The following is a 20,870-nucleotide window of genomic DNA, read 5'->3' as shown; positions in this document are numbered from 1 at the left end:
ACCTTGGTTCTTTTACCTCAACTAAATCTATTCACAGCAAAACAGGAGTCACAGGTCAGAGTTCCAGAGTATTTTAATTAAACAGTTTTCAATTCTAAAACTTCTTTCTAAAATAATAGTGCTAACCTTGTACTGCATACCTTGACCAACCTAGTTCCACTAAGCAGACTGAATTCTATACAGTTCCAGCATGGAAATTAAGATTCAAAGTTTATGGACAGTTACCAAGTTGTTGTAGTCAGTTAGACTACATGTCACATGTATCACGAAAATGTAGCCGATATGTAGATAATAAGTGAAACTGTCAGCAATAGGGATTTCAGATTGTGAATATTAAAGTTATAAGCAACTGTCTGAGAGGACAGTTTGAGGCTAAAACTGGCCAAAATATTCAGTCATTTTTCAAAAACAAGGCTATTCATGAATTTAGGCAGCATTTGCCCTATAAGACATTCTCTAGTTCTGTTTAACTAATGGTGATCAATAAATATCACGTCAGCATGTTTCTAAACAGCAGTGGGGTGGAAAGTCCAAGATTCGACATTTAGGCTGTTGACTCTGTTGGGATCAGAACTACAGAAATGGTAATGTACATTTAGTGGTGGATTATTGGGTGTTTGTTTGATGTTTACTAATTAAATTTGATATTTCCATATGAACCTGCACAAATAAGTATGATAACTTTGACAATGTTAAAAAGGTTATGCTGGATAAAAATCTTTTTAAGTAAATATTAATATGAATCATATAATTCCACTCTTGTGGTTTCAGATTAAGCAAAGTAATATGCTACTATTTCTTCTGACATGGGTGATACTTGTGCATGCTGGAGAAGGGATTGCATTTAATCATAGCAAAACGTCTGTTGTTGAAGTTCCTATGGAGGTGAACCTCTTCAATGGAACTCTTTTTGCCACTTGTGAACTCATACCTGACACCAAACTTCCCACTGGCCAACCTAAAATATATGGACAGGTTCTCTTCAAACAAATCTTCCCAGGAGGAAAACTGGAAGTGCTGGTCAATGCTCATGGCCTGTCCACTGATGACGAGCAGAAGCGAGCTATTCACATCCATCAGTATGGAGACCTGAGCCAAGGATGCATCACTGCTGGTCCACACTACAATCCCCTGGGGGTCAACCATCCCTCACACCCTGGTGATTTTGGCAACTATGTGGCCATCAATGGAACTATAAGGCAACATCTAAACATGGAAGGAGCCACCCTTTTTGGAGGTCAGTCAATTTTGGGACGCGCCATTGTGATCCATGAGAAGGAAGATGACTTTGGGCTGGGGTCAAATGAAGAGAGCAAACGAAGTGGGAATGCTGGAAGAAGGATCGCTGGATGTGTCATTGGCATCTCGACTCCTAGCCTATGGGAGAAACTCACCATGGAGTTAGGGAGTGATAAGAACATGAAAAAGGCAGAACATGAAAAATAGAAGAGGAAGCATGAGAGATGAATAAAGGAAACAAATAAGTCAAAGCCATATCACATACTGTGCTGTTTTCAGCATAATAGATACTTTCTAATGTTATTTTACAAGCACAAATGTAAAGATACTCTTTATATACTGTATGTAGACTATTGTAATTCATTAGCATATCTAAAGAAATCCATCAACATTTTGGGAAGATTATTCCAGAATATTTCCCCAGAAGCATTTAAATGTGGATATGACTGCTTAAATCCATTACATAACATATACTTACATGCTTACTGTAATGCAACTTTTATAACACATTTCCTTTTGTTTTTCTTGCATGGATGGTACTATAAACATCTAAAAACTCATACATAATAATACAACATTTAAAATGGATATATTGCATGGCATTAAGTAGTACATTTGTGAATGTGTGAACTACACCTGTTGTTTAGCAGGAGTGTGTAAGCTATCTAAGAAACTCTTAGCTGAACATATGAGCCTGTAAGAAGCCAACAGCAGAGGTCCAAAAGATTTATGATGTATGCAGCAACCATGAACCTATATACAACCTCAGTTCTCAGGTTAGAAACAAATCAAATGGACAATAAATTAGGGTATAAAACTCAATGTTCTCTGTGTTTTTTCATAAGGTCTCTTTGGGATCTTCCATATGGGCAGCACAACAACAATAACTGGACCCAATAAATAAGTTAAGGAAGAATGTGAGGAGCCAACATCAGTTATCTGTGTGACCAGGGTCAAGCAAAAGGTGAAAAAATGTGATCAACCAATTTGTTGTCATGGATGAAATACTAGATAATGGCACATTGTAAATTTTTACTGCATTTAACTGTATTCTGGACATTCAGACACTCAGCAGTATGGACAGACTTGATTGTATGTGTGAATGATTTTCACTGCCTTAAAGGCAATTTGATAAATATTTGCGGTTAAAATTAGTTTCTGAGATAGAAGTAAATAGGGGATGTGGTAGCTCAGGGGATGTGTGGTAGCTTAGGGGATGTGGTAGCCCAGTGGTTAAGGTGTTGGGCTACTGATCGGAAGGTCATGGGGTCGAACCCAAAGTCCACCAAGCTGCCACTGCTGGGCCCCTGAGCAAGGCACTTAACGCTCAGTTGTAAGTCACTCTGGATAAGGGTGTCTGCTAAATGCCGTAAATGTAAATAATTCAGTTGATTTAAGTTCAACTTATTTAGGGTTAAAATGTATTCTTACTGTAATTAGTTATATGGAACTTAGGAGAAGCAGCCAACGAGTGTCTGCCTATTTGAAAACGTTCCTCATGAGGGTGGTTAAGAAGATGCCATGAGTTTGCCAAACTTCATCAGGAATACTTTATATATATATATATATATATATATATATATATATATATATATATATATATATATATATATATATATTTAAAACGTCTTGTTTACTGAACAGTTTCATGTCCTTTTATCTTGTGTATAGTGTATTAAATATACTGTATCGTGGAAAAAGATAAAAGAAAAAGCATCTATGAGTAGATGTGTACAAACAACTGTCTGGAAGTGAAATTGACTATATCACTCCAGGCAGGTGAGCATTTCCTTAGAGCATATAGCATAAATTGATATAACCATTTTGGAAACACTGTGAGTTTCTGCAGTGCTTTTCTTTTATTGGTGACCATCATGAAGGTCTCTGTTTATTCATTCAATCATTTATCTAAACACTTTATCTTGGTTAGGATTCTTGTGGATTTACAGCCTATTCCTAGAACACTGGGCATGAGGTGGAAATACAACCTTCAATGGCAGATTGTACACACACATTTGCACAATCACTGACACTTTTTGTGTAAGTGGGAAGAAACCAGAGAACCCAGAGAGAACGCATATGGACACAGGGAGAACATTATAGACTTTTTAGACGGTAAGCCAATCTCATAATTGAACCTAGGAACCTGGATCTGTAAGGCAGCAATGCTACCCACTGCACTACCATATAAGCCAGTGTGTATTTAGAGCAGTGCATGTCATTTAGGAGCTTTAATAAAAAGATATGTGAAATTTCTTCATATAAGGGTAGCTGCCAGACTTGCCATATGAATGTGTTGAAACACAGTCTGAAATGCAGTATGAATGCAGATTTTACAAAAAATATTTGGTAAAACTATCATTTTCAAGAAGCTGGATAGTAAAAATTACTTGCAATTTTATCTAACAAAATAAGAGCCCTAACTCTAATTAGTGTGAGCTTACATTTGGTATAATGTTTACTGACCATAAAAGACCTTTAAACATATATACACACATATCTCTTGAGACACCTGACACAGATCGAGTGGCCTCATTTTCCTCTCAGCTCTAGTGGCACCCCATCACACTCAATCATCTCACACTGAGAGAAGAGAAGCACTACCTGTCAGTCAGGGATGCTGTTGGCATATCAGGCCCTGAACAGTGTGTTGGAGTCAGCATAGTTGCACGGCTGCATTGTATTAATGGCCTAGCATTACCAAATATAAAGAATTATAAATTATAGATACAGTAAATATAAATGTAAAAAATATACATATAAATCGTATAATATCACAAACATCATATTTCTTTTAAATAGATAATAGATGGAAGACCAACTGTTATGTACAGTTGGTTGTTATTCACCATTAAGATGCAACATGCTGATATATTTCTATTATTTTCAGATCCTACTTTCCACAGTCCTAACTGAAAGCACATTCCCAACCCATCTTAGACTCATACCTGCACTCAGATCTGACAGTGTCTCCTTATTCCTCTATGAATAATTGAACAGTGTCTGTGTGCATCCTCCTGAACCAATGTGCTGTTCTTTGTCTAAAACAACCTAAGAGTGAGTAGGGAATATCTTCCTTCCTGTGGAGTAGCTGTGGCAGGAGACTGACGATCTGACACTGAGGCAGTGGGGGCATGTGATGGGGACGCTGGGCTGATGTGGGGGATGGAGGGTGTGAAGTAGATTGTCGACTTCAATCGGCATCATATCAACAGCTTGATTTCCCCCTGAGCCCGCTGGAGCCGAGACAAGTTAAGCAGTGGCAGAGAAAGGAGTAATGAATTGGGCGGGCTTCTCTTCTGTCATAAACAGTGACTCAGATGATCTGTGGGAGCAATGAAAAGATGACGCAAAGCGGATACTCCCTCTGAGCTTGCAAACATACAAACTTAAGTTGCTACCAAACTTTAGGATTCTAACCTCACATTCATACTTGTTCCTATAGCCTGTGTCTTCTTCATACGATACAATAACTCCCATTCCAAGGACTTTCCCCTCTGCCTTTTTAGCGTTCAGCGTCATTAGAAAACAAATAATGTTGCTTATTTCATCCTTTTGTCATGTATAGTGTTTTGGCTAAAACTCTAGCATAAATATGTGATATTGTCTAAGTATTGTTAATTATGTATTAATAAATGTCAATTATCCTATTATTATAAATAGATTTCCAATATATGCATTCTCTCTGTTGTTAAAGATCCTGCTCTATGTGAAGATCCTATGCGGTGTTGACTATTTTCCAATTTCCAATACACACATTTACTCAAACCCTCCTAAGAAAAGGCAAGTGGTCTCCCAGTGTTCCATGTGGCTAATTTCCCATAATCACTTGTGGGCTAGACTGGCACAGCAGTGGCTCTGTGCACAGCTTCAATAGAGCATAATCCAACCTGCCGTTCCACACAGCCCGCCAACATGACACATCAGATACATCAGCTGGCGTGCTGCCTCACCCTAGCCTGGCTTCTCGAGAATTTCTGCCCATATGACTGAGAAAGAGTGTGGCAATGTGTGTGTGTGTGAATATAGCACAGTGAGATCAAAAATAGAAAAGCCATGCCTTCTGCAGAATACACAATTGAGTTTTTGGCTTAGATCATGCCGTTTGCTCAGAAAAGCTGACTGCCAGCTGAGTCCATGGTGAGACGAAATATGTATGTGTGTGTGTGTGTGTGTGTGTGGACAACCTGAAAGGAACTGGGAAGTAGTAACTGAGTCCTGAAAATAAGCAAGCAAGAGGAAGTATAAGAGTAGAAGCTACTTCTTTGCAAAAGAAATCAGTTGTTTTCAGACTGTTGATATTGACACATACTGTACATAAGGGTGTCGATTCAAAAACACTGCTCATGTGGTCTTAACAGAACATTAGCTACATCTACAGGGGATCTGGACAATTCTAATAAACCGGTGACACTGTATTGTCAAACACCAATCTGGAGTACAGACTACTTTCATATGGAAAGTTTGCATTACAGTGTTGCCTATGATTCAGAAATTTGGGTTGCAATGGACGCATTTGCAAATCTTTGCAAACATGCACTTTGTTATACTGAGTAGTTCTGTGTTTCATGTAGCACCATGTTCCTATAGGAAAATTTTTTACTTTTACTGTGTTCTGCGCCAACAGTGAATGGTTGAAATGACGATAAAAGCTTCTTGGCTCTTGATTTGACCAAGCTAATACAACTGACTAGGATTCAGAACTACCACTTCTCAATCAATCGGTTGTTAAGTGTGTCATGCATTCAAGTTACACATGCAGCACGGGTTCAAGAACAGAAAATGACGATATGAAATTAATGCGTGACATTTTGAAAAAATATATATTGATATTTGATTAAACAGGCATACCACATCAGAGTATACATGTCATAAACTATAAATTATTTAACATGAACTTAATGCCAAGAGACTAAAAAAGAAAAGAAACCCTACATAACCCATCATAATTATCTCCTCTCTCCCGACAAAGAAAGCACAGTTCATTTTGCATTATAAGGCACATGCATCAAAAAAAGCAGAGTGCAGCCACAATCTACACTTGTAAACGTATAAATTAGTGTATAATTAGTTCTGTAAACAGCAATACCATCATGATTTGAAACAATTTGACAATGTTGGCAAATCATTTGTGATTCAAATGTAATTTGTGCAAGATCTTTGTGTGGTTCTTTGAAAACTACATCATTTGTATTATACACACACAAAGACTTGTCTGACCTTTTCTCCAAAATAAAGAATAAAGAAGTTAAAAGAAATAAACATACCACAGAAACAATAGGAAATAGAGAAGGTAGAAACTACTGTATATGGTATCAGCAATCAGGACAACAAACTACAACTGTTACAACAGCAAGAAAACATGATTATAAACAATATCATTCAGTGCTGAAAGAGTTTCTTAGACTTGTTTCAAGACCCCTTTTACCACAATACTAAATTTACATAAAGTGTAAACACGTAAGATACTGAGCAGTTCATTGAGATCTTATTCTTGACTCTAGTGTGATTTATGTACTGTACATGATGCAGTCTGTGATGTACGTGCATTTATATAAAGTTCAGTGTGAGCACACGAAGTATCCTGCTGTTGCTAATGTAGCCTACTGTAATTCAACATAAAAAGATGAACAGAACTAATGCAAAACACAAAAATCACTACAACATGCACTAGTTTTATGCTGCAGGAATATTCCTGCATCTGGAAATATGGGAGTAAAGTATGCACACTTTACTTCACTTATAGCTGGATGCTGCAGGTTTCATATTTTATATTTGTTCTCATCTTCAATGCCTGAGTGAGGTCATTGACTAAATATTAAGGCATTTTGATGGAAATCATGAAACATTCAGGGTAGCAAAGTAGAACTGAAAAACGTTTGCTCTACAGATATCATGTTATGTTATCTGTTATAAGGAACAGAATTTTGGTCAAAGTTTAAGCCACACTTTCACTGTGACAGCTATCAGTCTCTCCTGATTGATAGTCCAGATCCCACCTTGGTTTGAGAGATGAAGCTGGGGTAGGTTCTTTGGAAACAGACGAAAGACTTGAGAAGTTCTCTTCCAATACACCTTCAGGATCAGTAGCTACATTTAAAATCTGTCTAAAATCATGACACATAAAGTCATCATGCTGGTTTTGTTCACAGATGCGCATTGAACTGAGATGTGGAGAATAATCAGAGCTATCGGATGCTGGAGAAGCCAGTGCCATTGCAGCATCTTCACCTTCCTCCACATTCAAGCTGCTGTCCACCTCTACAACTTCCCCCTCCTCAACAACAGGATGCTGCTTTGTGACTGGCTGCATCTCTGCGACTGGCTCCACTTCTTCATCACATATGCGCTGGTCTCCCTGCCGCAGGATTTCCAGCCCACAAGACTGAGTCTCCTCCCTTTGCTCAAAGGTGACAGGTGTCTCCACCTCGTCTCCACCTCCATCTGGATTGGGGCGGGAGTGAGGCCACACGCTCAGGAAGCTGTCATCGCCAGCTGTGTCTAGTTCCCATGGCAAAAACCCTCCACTTCCTGTCCTGTCATCTGAATCAGTCAGGGGAACAAAGAAGATTAATGGTCATTGTTTTAGTGCCATTGCTAATGAAGCAGTGCCCTGTGGGCTAATGTGTGCAAGGTTGAGATGGTGGTAGGATCTCAACAACTCCAAGACAGCTCATCTTATAAAATTGATACATAAAATAATAAAATAGTAAAATAGACTGTTATTAAAACAGATAGAGATAAATAAAAATTGAACTGTGAACAAACTCGAAAGCATTTTTTAAAATAGTATCCTTAATAGCAGAAATAGATTTATTTACAGGAGTGCTTTCACACCAGCATATTAAAACAGCACTGTAAAATGTGAAGTCATCCATGTGGAGAAGCGATTGACAACCATTCTCTTGGATTACTGAGCCATGTCTGAATGCATGCAAGCAAAAGGTTAAACACTTTCACAGCTTTCTCGAGTATGAGTGAAAAGAGAAACAGTTCACAATATGCCTGGCATCCATATTTATGGACCATCCCTTCTCCAAAGACGTTCCAAAAGTTGGTGAATGTCAGTGGGCGAGAATTTGCTAGCATTTGCAAAATGCCATGGCATTTGAAAAGGATCGGCCATTTAGCCACCACAGTGATAATAGTGTGTGTGAAGCAGAGGTGCGTTCATGGAGACACATGCAGGACGAGATACAGAGAGTGATCGAGCTAATTATGGCTCTTTAGCATTGAGTTGAGGGCACAATTAGAGAACAGTAGTTTCTGTTACACACAATTACACCCCCTCACCTGCAGGGGGCTGTGAATCAGTCAGCCGTTCACTGGGTACAGGCTGTAAAGGAAGGGCAAGAGAGGAGGGAGGTGTGGCACGCTGATTCCCATTCAACATAATGTCATCTTTACCTCCTGCTGAACACCAAGACCAAAAGGGGAAAATAATGTTATCATTCAATTTTAAGAAAACGACTTTAGCAGTATGAATGGTTCAGAATTATGATGATGAGATGGGATGAACAAAATCAAAATTGCACTATACAAGACAGTGGTGTCAGATCCCAAACTCAACCTCAGTAACCCTGTCATTATCCTCACTACATCTAACTCTAAACTTAACCTCACAACAACAAACCCTCCTCAATACACAAATGCCTAACCTCAATCTCACTACCAGTCCTAAGTTGCAAAAACTAAAGGCAATTTAGAAATGCCAATCAATACAAACTGGAACAAAATATACTAAACATACCTCCCCACACACAGAGGAAGTGGCCACTCTGTCATCTGTCTTCATTAGTGCCAGCTGTATGCATCACAGTCCAAAGCCATATGCTGCTCACAGGCACACTTCCACTATAGAAGTGTGCCATCACAGATAGCAGTTGCTGGTGCTTACATGTTTGATCTGTCTTAAAACCATGTTACTGGAAATGATATGTGAAATAATAAGACTACCATGTCAAAGGGGAACAGCAAGTTGTGTCAATTGTTAAATTATCCTTATGCCTTATAATTAAGTTTAAGCAGTAGGAATAATTAAATTGCCAACAAATTCCATATTCTGGCAAATTATATATATACTACGATATAATACTATATATCCTGACACAAACTTATATATATATATATATATATATATATACTTCTGAACAATGAGTGGCAAGAAAGGCTGTTAAAGCATACTTAAAGCATACATAACTACGTTAGATCTCTTTCTGTCTCTCACTGTTCATCCTCATCTCTGACCCACACATCCATACATAATAAATGTGGTTATTATTTTTCTAGTGGTGAATGAGTGATGCATAAAAAGCACCATGTTCAGCTCTCTTGGTTTGAAAAGGTCATTGATGTGATGTAGAAAGGCACCTCAGAACCAATTAAAACCTTGGGCTAATTTGGTATGCAGAGTAGGATGGACGCTTGGCACAGCCTGCTGCGCAAAGCGGAATGGATGGATGAGTGGCTATTCCCACCTGGCAGCTGCCCATCCATCCGTTCTCTCTCTGTCTCCCTGTGTCTGTCATTCTTTCTCTCTCTTGCTCTCTCTCTCTCTCTTTCTCACACACACACACACACACACACACACACAAAAGGTTGGACACCCTCACTCTCATATACACAAACTAGGTACAAAAGGATGCTATTCTTCACAATTATTACAACATGTTCCGCAATAAAAGTGCCTGCACTATCCCATGCAAATGTGCACCTGCCCGTCTTTTGTGTGTATACAAAAGGCAGGAAAGTGAAGTCACCGGTCTGAGCTCATATTTTGACATGACCGTGAGTCCATCATCGCAAACACAGCACCTAAACACAAACTGTCACCTAAAGAGACAATAACAGAGGATGAACTGACTGGAAAAATAGTTCACACTGGTTTATAAATGAACATTTCTATGCAGATGAATTAGCTGTGTTTCTGCACTATGAGCAGGTTGTGCTCTTAATATGTAATGAAATGCTGACATTTCCCATCCTCATGGTCACATTATTCCTCTATTTTCTCTCTGGCATTAACTGGTACAGGCTGTCTGTTTTTACAAGGCCGCTCACTTCCCTCCCTGCAGCATTTACCTTCGCAGGGCGAGCCGCGAGGCCCTCTGTCTCGTCTACAAATTCCACTAATAACAACACATTCCCCAAATGTGTTCGTAATGTGGGCAATCATTTTTTGTAATGGATGCTTGTCAGCTTTATGTGGTAGAAAGACAGTCTTATGACAGGCGAGCTGTGCTGGGCCACAGTGCATCGGATTTAGACTTAAAATGATGAAAGAGCTACACTGCCCTCTTGTGGATGGAGAATGGGAGCCTTGTCCTCCTCTATGACAGTACTGGTAACAGCATAGCAGTACAAATAAAATTTGGCATGCTTTGATAGACTTAGATAAAAGGCACTAGCATCAAAAGCTGTTCGTTCCAAAGTGCAGTCATATAAAACTATATTTAATGTTAATTCATTCATTCATTTTAAGTGACCACATTATCCTGGTCAGTGAGACTATCCTGAGAATCCTTAGTGGGAACCCAGTCCATTACAGAGCAACATACACTCATACATTTACATTATCTCTCATATCTAGGGGTATTTCACATTACAGTTAACAGAAATACCCTCTAGACTAAGACAAAACAGACCAAGACAAAACAGATTATCTAAATATTAGATAATCAAAATTTACTAAAACAAAGAGCTGTTGTAATATCAAATTGGCAACTGAAACGTTTCAGTTAAATAAATCCATAATCATACATTTCAGACCTGCTCTTTCTTAGTTTGAATGTACTTTCAGTACTTTATAAATGCGTCATATCAAAAAATGCAGTGTGAAATAATCTAGAGTACATCTATTCCTAACGCACCACTGAACACATCTCTACGCACTTTGGGACTGTCAGTGAATCAAAAATAAAGTTGAGTCCATTTTTTCCCCTGAGGGATTCTTTGTCACCGGGCAGATGAACACACTGAGCTATTCCTATATCATCTCTATAACTGCATCATTACCTGTGCAGAACAAATCTACCCATTCGAACACCATTTAAGTTACTGGTAATGCCCATGGCACCTACTCACACAAGGGAGATCAGATACCTAAAAACGAATGAGAATCTTTGATTTGCTGAGATTGGAATTATTGGTCTAGGTAATTATAGTGGTAAAGTAGAGTTAAGGGTTCTATTTTGTTTATTTGCTGTTGATATTATGTGATTTATGCATGTGATTTCACATTTATATTTTGCTTCTAATTTACAATACCACATAAATATTTACAGTATCACAATAATGGACATAAATTATTTACTAAACCTTTCAGCTGTGATCATGACATGGATGTGGTTACTTGAGCAGAAAAGCATTAAATCTGTATCATTAGGACTTGGGGTGTGAGCTCTGAAGACACACAGATGTCACATTAGGATGGAGTGTTTATGGGAGGTGGTTAGGACAAAGAAATGAGAGGTGGATTAAGGAGCAGGTGCCCAGCATCCTGCGGACACGATAATGAAGCAAAAGCAAGAAGGACAGAAACATACTCCCTAATCCCACTGATATGTTGTAGGTCAGACCTTAACAAAGCAGCAAAGGAAAGGAGAGAAAACATAATAAATTTTATATCTGACATGATTTTCATACAGCAAAGCTTTGACATGCAGGCACTGCTCCATCTGGGATGAATACAGATCAAGGCATATACACTTACTGGCCACTTTATTACACATGATAATTTAAGCAATACTCCAGATGGATTTACACTGATGTGGCGGCCATAGTAACCTAAATAACCATGCAGAGCAGAAAGGCATGTCAGACCATGCAGCCTTTGAGGCAGATGGGCTACAACAGCAGAAGACCATACTGGGTTCCACTCTTGTCAGGCAAGAACAGATGTATTTTGGAAAAACCATCATCAGGTCTTGTAAATTTAGATTTCTTATACTGTAACGTGTAATGGAAGGTACGAATTTGGTCTCTGGATAATGGTTTCTGCCAAATGCCGTAAATGTAAGCGTGTCAACAGCATGAATCCATGGGGGCCAACCTTGGACACTATGCAACCCAACAAATTACCTTACATATAATGGCTATTTCCAGCATGATTAGTAACCCTAATATCGAGAATTGGGGTGTGTTAGAACAGAGATTTAAAGATCAAGAGTAAGTGTGGCTTAAAATCCTACAGCAATTATGTAATGCAATTATGTCAGCCTGGACCAGAATCTCAAAGGTATTTTAATAACACCTTGTAGAATCCATGCCATGAAGAACTGTCGGCTGTTTGGAGATTAATCTTACAAAGCATTTGTATGATGTCTCTAATAAAGTGGCCAGTTTGTATAGATAACACTGTTTTTCACCCAGATGTTAAAGTTTTGATAAAAGTGAGCAAGATACAGCCATACATATTATAATGTTGCTCTATTCATTGCTTGGACTGTGGCTTCAGATCTTCACAAACACATACACTGATAAATGTATTTGTATGTGTGGTGTTTTAGTTAAGATACAGCAACAAAAATAGAAGATGAAATGAGTGTAAAACTGCAAATAACTGCTGTGTGATACTATTGGGCTATTAGAACATAGCACTGACCTGGTAAACTCCAAAGCCCAGATACCTCCAGAGTCTTCAATTTCTTTTCAAGCTCAGCAACCCGGTTCCCTAGAATCCTATTAAAGGAACATTAACACCAAAGCTGGAGATGTCAGTTTCTAGACATCTACAGTAAGCATTTTTAAGCATGACCTCAGTCCAGAAATACTGTACTGTGCAAAGGTCAATGGCACCCTAATTTTTTAAAAATACAAAAGGAGATGTTTATTATTTTCTGCATTACTGAGTCTATAGAAAACACACACACACACACACACACACACACACACACACACACACACACACACCTGTTAGTCTGGCGTTGGTGCTGAATAACCATGTTCTTTTCATGAATAGTTTCCAGCAGTGCCATGGCCAGAGACTTTAGGTCAGAGAGAGACTGAGGCGTGACTGGAAGACCACATCCATTATCCTCCGACAATAAATCTTGCACTGCAAGAATTGAAAGTGTGTATGAAAGTGAATATGAGGAAATAAAGAATACACGGGAGACAGAAGAGAGCAATGTGATATAAAGATTTCCAGTTAAAGACATTCCCAGAGCAAACTGAATAATTCACTAATTCATCACATCTTAGAACTGAAATATTCACTTCAGAGTTACTGTCCAGTTACCCTGTTTGGCAGAGAGAACACCAGTAAGTGCACCAGTGTTAGATTTGCCAGTTGTTTTCGAGCTCTTTCTCCGGTCCAGGGCATTCTGCAAACACATATACACATGTACAAAAGCAGCTTAGTAAAGGAAAAGTAATTGCATTTATTAAAAGCATAAACCGTTATCTATTAAATGCTTCATTTTTAATTCATACCTTGTATTTCATTATGTTTGTTTTCAGTAGACTGACTTCTTCTTGAACTTGTTTCAGCCTTTCATGCAAATACCTACATTTAAATGAGCAATGGCAATGTGAAATACTGAACCAAATTAAATTTGAAGGAGAAAAAATAGGTTACAATACATATAGGATTGTTGACCACACTAGTATTACTGTATTATTGTTTAAATTTGATATAATATTATTGAATAATTATAAGGACTATTATTGACAACACTAATGAATATACGAAATAAATAAAAATAAATTGTAATTCTTGAAAAACTTTTCAATTGTTCTTAATCTCTAGGACCTCCTTTATAGCATTTAAACATGTTGGCCCTCTGACATCCATTACCATGAGTAAAAAAAACTAAGAACTTCTAACCGAAAATGGACAGATTGGTGTTGATCTGCTTAAATCAAGTAATGGATATAAAATATATAAGAAGGAAAAAATTATATTTAGCAGAGTTTGTGCCATAAATAATTCATGTGCTGGTTTGATAAGACCAATATCAAACTGTTTAGTGATGTAGAAAGGGACTGCAAATGAGGAAAAGCTCCTAATAGCTCCTATAATATGATGGTGGATCAGTGAGGGTTTGAGGCTGCTTTGTGGTTGGTGCTTTAGGAGCTCTTGATAATGGAATGATATTCCAGCCTAAAATTTGGTTGCCACAAGGTTTAAACCTGGCCATCAGTAGAGCTTTCAACAAGACATTGAGTCAAGCTTAAATGTTCTGCATGAAAGACGATGATGTTAAAGCAGCTACTGTAGTTCTACATTTAAAATTGCTTGACTGCCATGTAAATATTTGGTTCTGGGATTCAGGAATGAATACTTTAGGATTTTTGTTTTTAGCTTAATACTGTACATGATCCTACCAAAGCAAACATACATTTTTGAGAGGTGGTAAGAAATTGCACTCTATTATTTATTGCCCAGAATAGTGACAAAAAAATATAAATAAACCTCTTAGTCTTAATTTAAAACTTTCTGTAAGCAATATTCATCAATTGCTTGATTTTTTTTAATCTAGCCATTGTACTCTATACCTTGATTCAGTTTGTGCTTGAATTGAATATGATAGTATGAGTAATCAGTAGGAGGCTTTATAATAACAGTTGTACATTTTCGGCATTCTAATGTTTAGCCTGGATCTCTATAAGAACTTGTAATGGTTGCATAAACAGTGCCTGACCTGTTCTCCATGCAAAGAGCATCCACATCCACGATGCGTTTTCCTCCACCACCCAATACATGGTTGAGCTCGAGGTTGAGGCGATCAGCTTTCTCCTTGTATACAGTCCTTTCTGCCTTCACATCCTCCAATTCATCACTCACTGCCTTCAGGCAGTTCTCGAGTTCTTCTCTCTGAAACAGGGATAATATTGCACTGATGTCAGACATGTCCAATGATGTACAGCTTGATTTTCATTCCAAATAATATGTACTGCTATTACACATCTCAGCAGTCATGAAATGTGAAGGTTGAAGTTCAGAGGTAATGTATTATGTCATGCCATGTTACATGTACATGCATTACACTCTTACCCGATAGATTAGCGTTATTACACTTGGTGCTGTCACATGCTGTATTAAAGTTATGCCGAATAGAGTGCTGTGGGAATGGCTCATAAACCCATTTGCATTTTGCAATCGTACTGAAGTCAGTGGATTTTTGAAGGGGTTTTTGAGTAAATGCCTGAAATAAGGTCTATGGTAAAGACATGCTCAAAATATTTTCACATTTTATTCTACATTTACAGCATTTGGCAGAAGGCATTGACTAGAGCTACTTACATATTTATCTGATTTTTTTTTAAAAATATATAATTATCCCACTCATGATTTTTTTTAAAGCTTTTATGTACAGTATCTAGAAAAAAGGCATGTTGTTAACAAGTGGTTCAATGGGACTACAGGGTTTTTGTTAAACAGAGGACATTTAAGGTCATCAGGCTGAACAGAAAAATATCATGTACTTCTACCTTGTGTTTGTACATGCGCTTAAGCGAATAATTCCAACTCAAGCCTTTAAAATTGATTGTTTATAATCAGAAGCAAATAAAAATCTACAATACAAGTGTTTGCCTTGAATTTGTCTTTCTAGACATCACTGACTCTTTACCTGCAATCCCGCTTCCTCCAGCTGCCTGACAAGATCCTCACGCTCATGGGCTGGGAAGTGCCTGACCCCAACTTCATCATCCCCAAGCCTCTGTTTAGTGATTGTCATTCTCAAAAGCTGTAAAGGAAGCAGAAGTGTCAGATTTTTACAGCAGATTTTGTAATTGAGTACATTAACTGTGATTTTGTTATCGATTATATCACCACACAAGTCATGCCATACCCAAGTACCTTTTTTCCCCATGTACCATGAGAACCATACCAGGATATATGCTAAAAGTAGTGCAGCTCATCAACTGGTTAAACACAAACATCATTTCTCTGGCTACTTTTCTACTGGACAGCAATCTTCATAAGAGTGAATGTGAATGACTGTCTAGGGTTCAAAAGATTTTCTGGTAGATTTAAGACAGCATGTCACAGTTTAATGTATATGATTTATTTTAATGTATTTGCCCACTAGGTACTGTAGGTTGATTAGGTTTGCTTAGATAGAGTATAAAACAATAAACTGTGCACCCTGCCTAGTGTTTTACTTGCATACTGTAGAATACTATTTCAGTCATTTTAATATAAGTTATTTTTGTGTTGTATTTTTAGCAACCTTATATATAGTTTGTGCTCTAGTCGTATTTTCACTGATTCAAGAGCAGCAAACAAAGCTGTGTTGTTAGGTACAAAAGTGTTATAAGGGTGTGTACCTTGTTGTCACCCTGAGCCTCAGTTAGTCTCTGAGTCAGCTCCTTTACCTCCTCTGCTAACTGCTTACTCCTGTCCCGTGAATCCCTCAACAGCTGTGCAAGATTTACCTAAAATAAATCAAGACAGAAAGGGGGGCAGAGAGAGAAAGAGAGAGAAAGAGAGAGAGAGAGAGAGAGAGAGAGAGAGAGAGAGAGAGAGAGAGAGAGAGAGAGAGATTGTATATTGTCTGAGTGGAATATTATCCTTTGAAAAGTAATGAACAAAGCATGACAGAGTGCTGGTACAGAAAAATAATCAATGACAGCTGTTGTTTGGTTACTGTTACCACCCCAGAGGTGATTATTTTAATATAACAGCTAGTCTTGTTTATAACACAGGAATTTGCCATTTATTAAAATTTTTATTTAATAATAAACAAAACTTGAAATAGAATTTTACAAATGAACAGAACAAGCTACTTCCTGTTGTCACTTGTTTAATAAACAGCTATAATTATTCATTTCCTCACTACGCTCTCTTTTGTCAGTCCATTGAAGTTCATTCATTCATCTTCTACCGCTTATCCGAACTACCTCGGGTCACGGGGAGCCTGTGCCTATCTCAGGCGTCATCGGGCATCAAGGCAGGATACACCCTGGATGGAGTGCCAACCCATCGCAGGGCACACACACACTCTCATTCACTCACGCAATCACACACTACGGACAATTTTTCCAGAGATGCCAATCAACCTACCATGCATGTCTTTGGACCGGGGGAGGAAACCGGAGTACCCGGAGGAAACCCCTGAGGCACGGGGAGAACATGCAAACTCCACACACACAAGGCGGAGGCGGGAATCGAACCCCGACCCTGGAGTGAGGCGAACGTGCTAACCACTAAGCCACCGTGCCCCCATTCCATTGAAGTTAATAAGGCAAAATAAAGTGCAGCTTGTCATTGTACCAGGAAACTGAAGTAAAATACATTTCCTCAGAGCTAACTTCATATAAACAATTGCATGTTTTTGTTAATGTTTTGATATACAAAGTCCACTTTTAATTGTTAATGTGACTTTCCCTGCACTGGCACTACTTTTCGCACCGCTGTAAGAGGAAAATTATACCTTCTAACAAATCAGATTAAAGAATTTAACAGCTTTGTTTTGTGACTGCAGATTTACCTACACAAGATGGCATTTGCATTTTTTCCAATCTGACACATCTTTCACTTCTCATTTCCTTTTAATAGCTCTAGGCTTGGATTTTATCTTGTTTTACTTCCAAATTCATTTGAATAAACTTGGCTGCATGTAAATAATTTATAAAAACAGTTAACCAGTCTGTCTATAGGATTCAAATGTATTATATCACAGCTTTGGTAATATTCACTCCATTATTGAAGGCCCACTGCCCGGCAGAGTATCAAGTGTTCCCTTCTCCCAACACAATACATGCAGCTCATCATATAATAATTGATTTAGGTGTTTCTGTGACTGGAATTGAGAAATCCTGTCTCTAAAATGACTCTGGTGGATATTCTATTGATCACAGTCCTACCTGGTTGCGTTTCTCTGGTGGTAACGTAGGATCTCCATCCTGAAACACAGAGTCCAAGGGTAAGCAAAGCTTACAGTACAGTTCTAGCAACATTTATCATTTTATTCTTTAATGTTAGATCATATTTCAGGGAATACTGTCTTAAACATAAATACTGCAAAAGTTCAGCTAGAGTAAGCATGCTTCAAGGACACACAATAAGTTCTCTGTATTTTTTCTTCAGGCCCTGATGTCTCTCACGCAGCTGATTGGCCATCAGCTTGTATTGGTCTCTCTCCTGCTGGCATGTGTCCAACTCTTTGGACAGAATCAGCAGAGCCTCCTTCTTACTCTCCAGCTTACGCTTGCATATCAGAAACTGGAAATAAAAACAAACAAATCAATTTATTTATGTACATTTATGTTACAGTTATGTTATAGTGAGGAATTCACCCGTCAATCTTTTTAATATAGAGTATTCAAGATATGAACTTCCATGCAGATATAGAACTACACAGAACTCGAAGTTCAAGCTCAATTTTAATTTGACACTCCTGGAAAAGTAAATACTCCGCTTTGTTTGAGGGGAGGAGATAAGACTCAACCTGTTTCATTTTCTTAGTGCTGTACTTCCTGCTTACATAAAGCTATTCTGAATTACAAATGGATTGCCAGGACAGCAAACAGTACAAATATCTGTTAAACACAATACAAAAACAAAGAGCAAAGTTTATGTTTGATGCCTTATCCCAGATGACCAAATGCTGTGATCTGTTACATTTGGTGTCTGAACAGCATGCACTCACAATGCTATATGAAATAAAACCACAGCACAGTTTTTTACTCATGTTGCAATTGGATTTGGTGGGTTTTGACCAACAACTCAATGAAATTAAACTAATCTTCGAACACAGCTACATTTACAGCATAATGTGGACCAATATAACACAGCTGGGCAACTAAAAACAAAATAGCCCATTAGACACAGCTTTTGGCCCAGAATTCAACTGACATAACTACTGTATGTAAGGAAAACTCCAGTGCTCCGTATGAATAATATTTTTTTTACCTTTTTACATAATAACAGCAGTAGTGTTACTGCAGTTTATATTATAAAAAAAAAGAATTTGTCATTTTGTGTAGAACTTATATATAAAGATATACCAAAATGCATCCAGAATAGCCACTACTTTACTACTTGACTCAATACAATCTATTTATTTATTAATTATTCACCAAATAATAAGATTGTTACTGCATAGCAACTTGGGATACACACCACAGACAATTCAGAGACGTCATTTAGCTTACAACACATGTCTTTGGACTAGGGAGGAATTCCCAGTTCCCAGAGGATAGGTAGAAAATGTACCATGGTAAAATTCACCATGCCCTCAAATCAAAACCAGTATGAATCATATATATATATATATGTGTGTGTGTGTAAACTTTTGAGTAAAAGGTAACAAAGCAATTATGCTATTTAGGTTAGCAAGATATACTTAATGTGCTTAGTTATACTACTACTATTACTATAATAATAATAATGCTTAATTTATACTACAGCAATTTTCCAATAATTACATTTCAAAAATATCATTATGTTTGGTTAGGTGCAGAATTTCTGTTTTTATTCTTTTTTTACATCCCAGTAGTGATATTTCTGTAGACAGGACATTTGTGTTTATGTATGTTTGTGTCCTTGTCATTGTTATCTTGTAATGTCTACAGCCGAGTGAAATTCCTTGTATATCCTACACAAGTGTATTTGTCTAATAAAACAGGATACAGATGCTTATTCTAATGCTTTGAGAAGCTCTTATTTTTCCTCAAATAAATAATTTTTGCAACATATTGGTAGTAAATTAAAAACAAAAGGCATATGGAAGGTAAAGGTTTAAGATTATAAAGCATAAAAATGACATGACAAACTGTAAACACACACACACACACACACACACACACACACACTTAATGTCTAATCTTGTCTAATCTAACCATGATGACCACATAGTAAATATATCATATCTATCCCGTTTTATATAGAATAATGTATGGATGCTGCTTAATAAATAGATAAACTAGATCATAAGTTTGTGCACGAAGACAGCTGTTTGTGGTTCACATCCTGTTCCATATGTTCTTAGTTACTACAGTAGCCTGATTGTAAACACTCACCTCGCTCACTAATCCTTGCCAATCACTTTCACTTCTTGTAGAAGAGCTCATTGTGGCAGCATTTACCGTCAGCTGATTAACGCATCCGTCATTTAATCTTGTAGCCAGCATCATGCAGCAACACCATAAACCCACCTTACGCTGTTTATTGTGGGGAAGTTCCGCCTTCTCGCCGTTATTTACCGACTGTAAAGACGAGCAGCCAATAGAATTGCTGGGATTGTCACGTGGCAGGATTCCTCACCAACCTGAACTACTGAGTCTGAACTACTGAATTCCAGCTCTTTTCAGTAGGAATGGGCGATACCACTATTCCGACAGATACTAAGCCATGTCAGACTGTTCATGTCATGTCAAAGTCGTGTGAAAATAATTTTCTGATTTTTTTCAATTATTTTTTTTACGGTATATATGATTGTATACATTATTGTATATATTATCGTATATATGATTGTATATATGATTGTATATATTATTGCATATATATATATTACTGTATACATTATTGTATATATTATTGTATACATTATTGTATACATTATTGTATACATGATTGTATATATTATTGTATATATTATTGTATATATGTTCAAGTTAGTGTTAGATTTAGGTGTAGCCTAGCATTAAAGAGATGCATCAATATTTATGGGTTAACTTTTTTT

General features: G+C 37.6%; 2 protein-coding genes across 4 annotated transcripts; one reads left to right on the top strand and one right to left on the bottom strand.

Moving 5' to 3' along the window:
• The first annotated feature begins 444 nt into the window (after nucleotides 1–444).
• Nucleotides 445–5,430, top strand: sod3a (superoxide dismutase 3, extracellular a). 2 transcript variants are annotated; one of them, XR_009648747.1, is made up of 4 exons: nucleotides 544–584; nucleotides 2,085–2,203; nucleotides 3,170–3,354; nucleotides 4,130–5,430. XR_009648747.1 is itself a non-coding variant. In XM_060874400.1 (2 exons), the coding sequence occupies exons 1-2, from the start codon at nucleotides 582–584 to the stop codon at nucleotides 1,444–1,446; spliced, it is 678 nt and encodes a 225-aa protein (XP_060730383.1). In that variant the 5' UTR covers nucleotides 445–581; the 3' UTR covers nucleotides 1,447–1,686. The 2 variants fall into 2 exon arrangements, 1 of the variants encoding a protein (XP_060730383.1); XM_060874400.1 differs by lacking the exons at nucleotides 2,085–2,203; nucleotides 3,170–3,354; nucleotides 4,130–5,430 and adding an exon at nucleotides 772–1,686 and having other exon boundaries at nucleotides 445–584.
• Nucleotides 5,431–6,043: 613 nt separating this feature from the next.
• Nucleotides 6,044–20,352, bottom strand: ccdc149a (coiled-coil domain containing 149a). 2 transcript variants are annotated; one of them, XM_060874398.1, is made up of 12 exons: nucleotides 20,209–20,352; nucleotides 18,248–18,409; nucleotides 18,052–18,090; nucleotides 16,513–16,620; nucleotides 15,813–15,929; nucleotides 14,883–15,055; nucleotides 13,672–13,744; nucleotides 13,478–13,562; nucleotides 13,150–13,294; nucleotides 12,842–12,918; nucleotides 8,533–8,649; nucleotides 6,044–7,782 (listed from the first exon to the last, which is right to left on the bottom strand). In XM_060874398.1, exons 1-12 carry the CDS (start codon nucleotides 20,320–20,322, stop codon nucleotides 7,178–7,180), a joined length of 1,815 nt encoding a protein of 604 aa, XP_060730381.1. In that variant the 5' UTR covers nucleotides 20,323–20,352; the 3' UTR covers nucleotides 6,044–7,177. The 2 variants fall into 2 exon arrangements, with proteins under 2 accessions (XP_060730381.1, XP_060730382.1); XM_060874399.1 differs by lacking the exon at nucleotides 8,533–8,649.
• Nucleotides 20,353–20,870: the final 518 nt, after the last annotated feature.

The sequence above is a fragment of the Tachysurus vachellii genome, chromosome 7 (assembly GCF_030014155.1).
Source record: "Tachysurus vachellii isolate PV-2020 chromosome 7, HZAU_Pvac_v1, whole genome shotgun sequence".
In the NCBI taxonomy this organism is placed as follows: domain Eukaryota; kingdom Metazoa; phylum Chordata; class Actinopteri; order Siluriformes; family Bagridae; genus Tachysurus; species Tachysurus vachellii.
The sequence above is the reverse complement of the archived record's forward strand: the minus strand, read 5'-3'. Positions and strand labels throughout refer to the sequence as shown.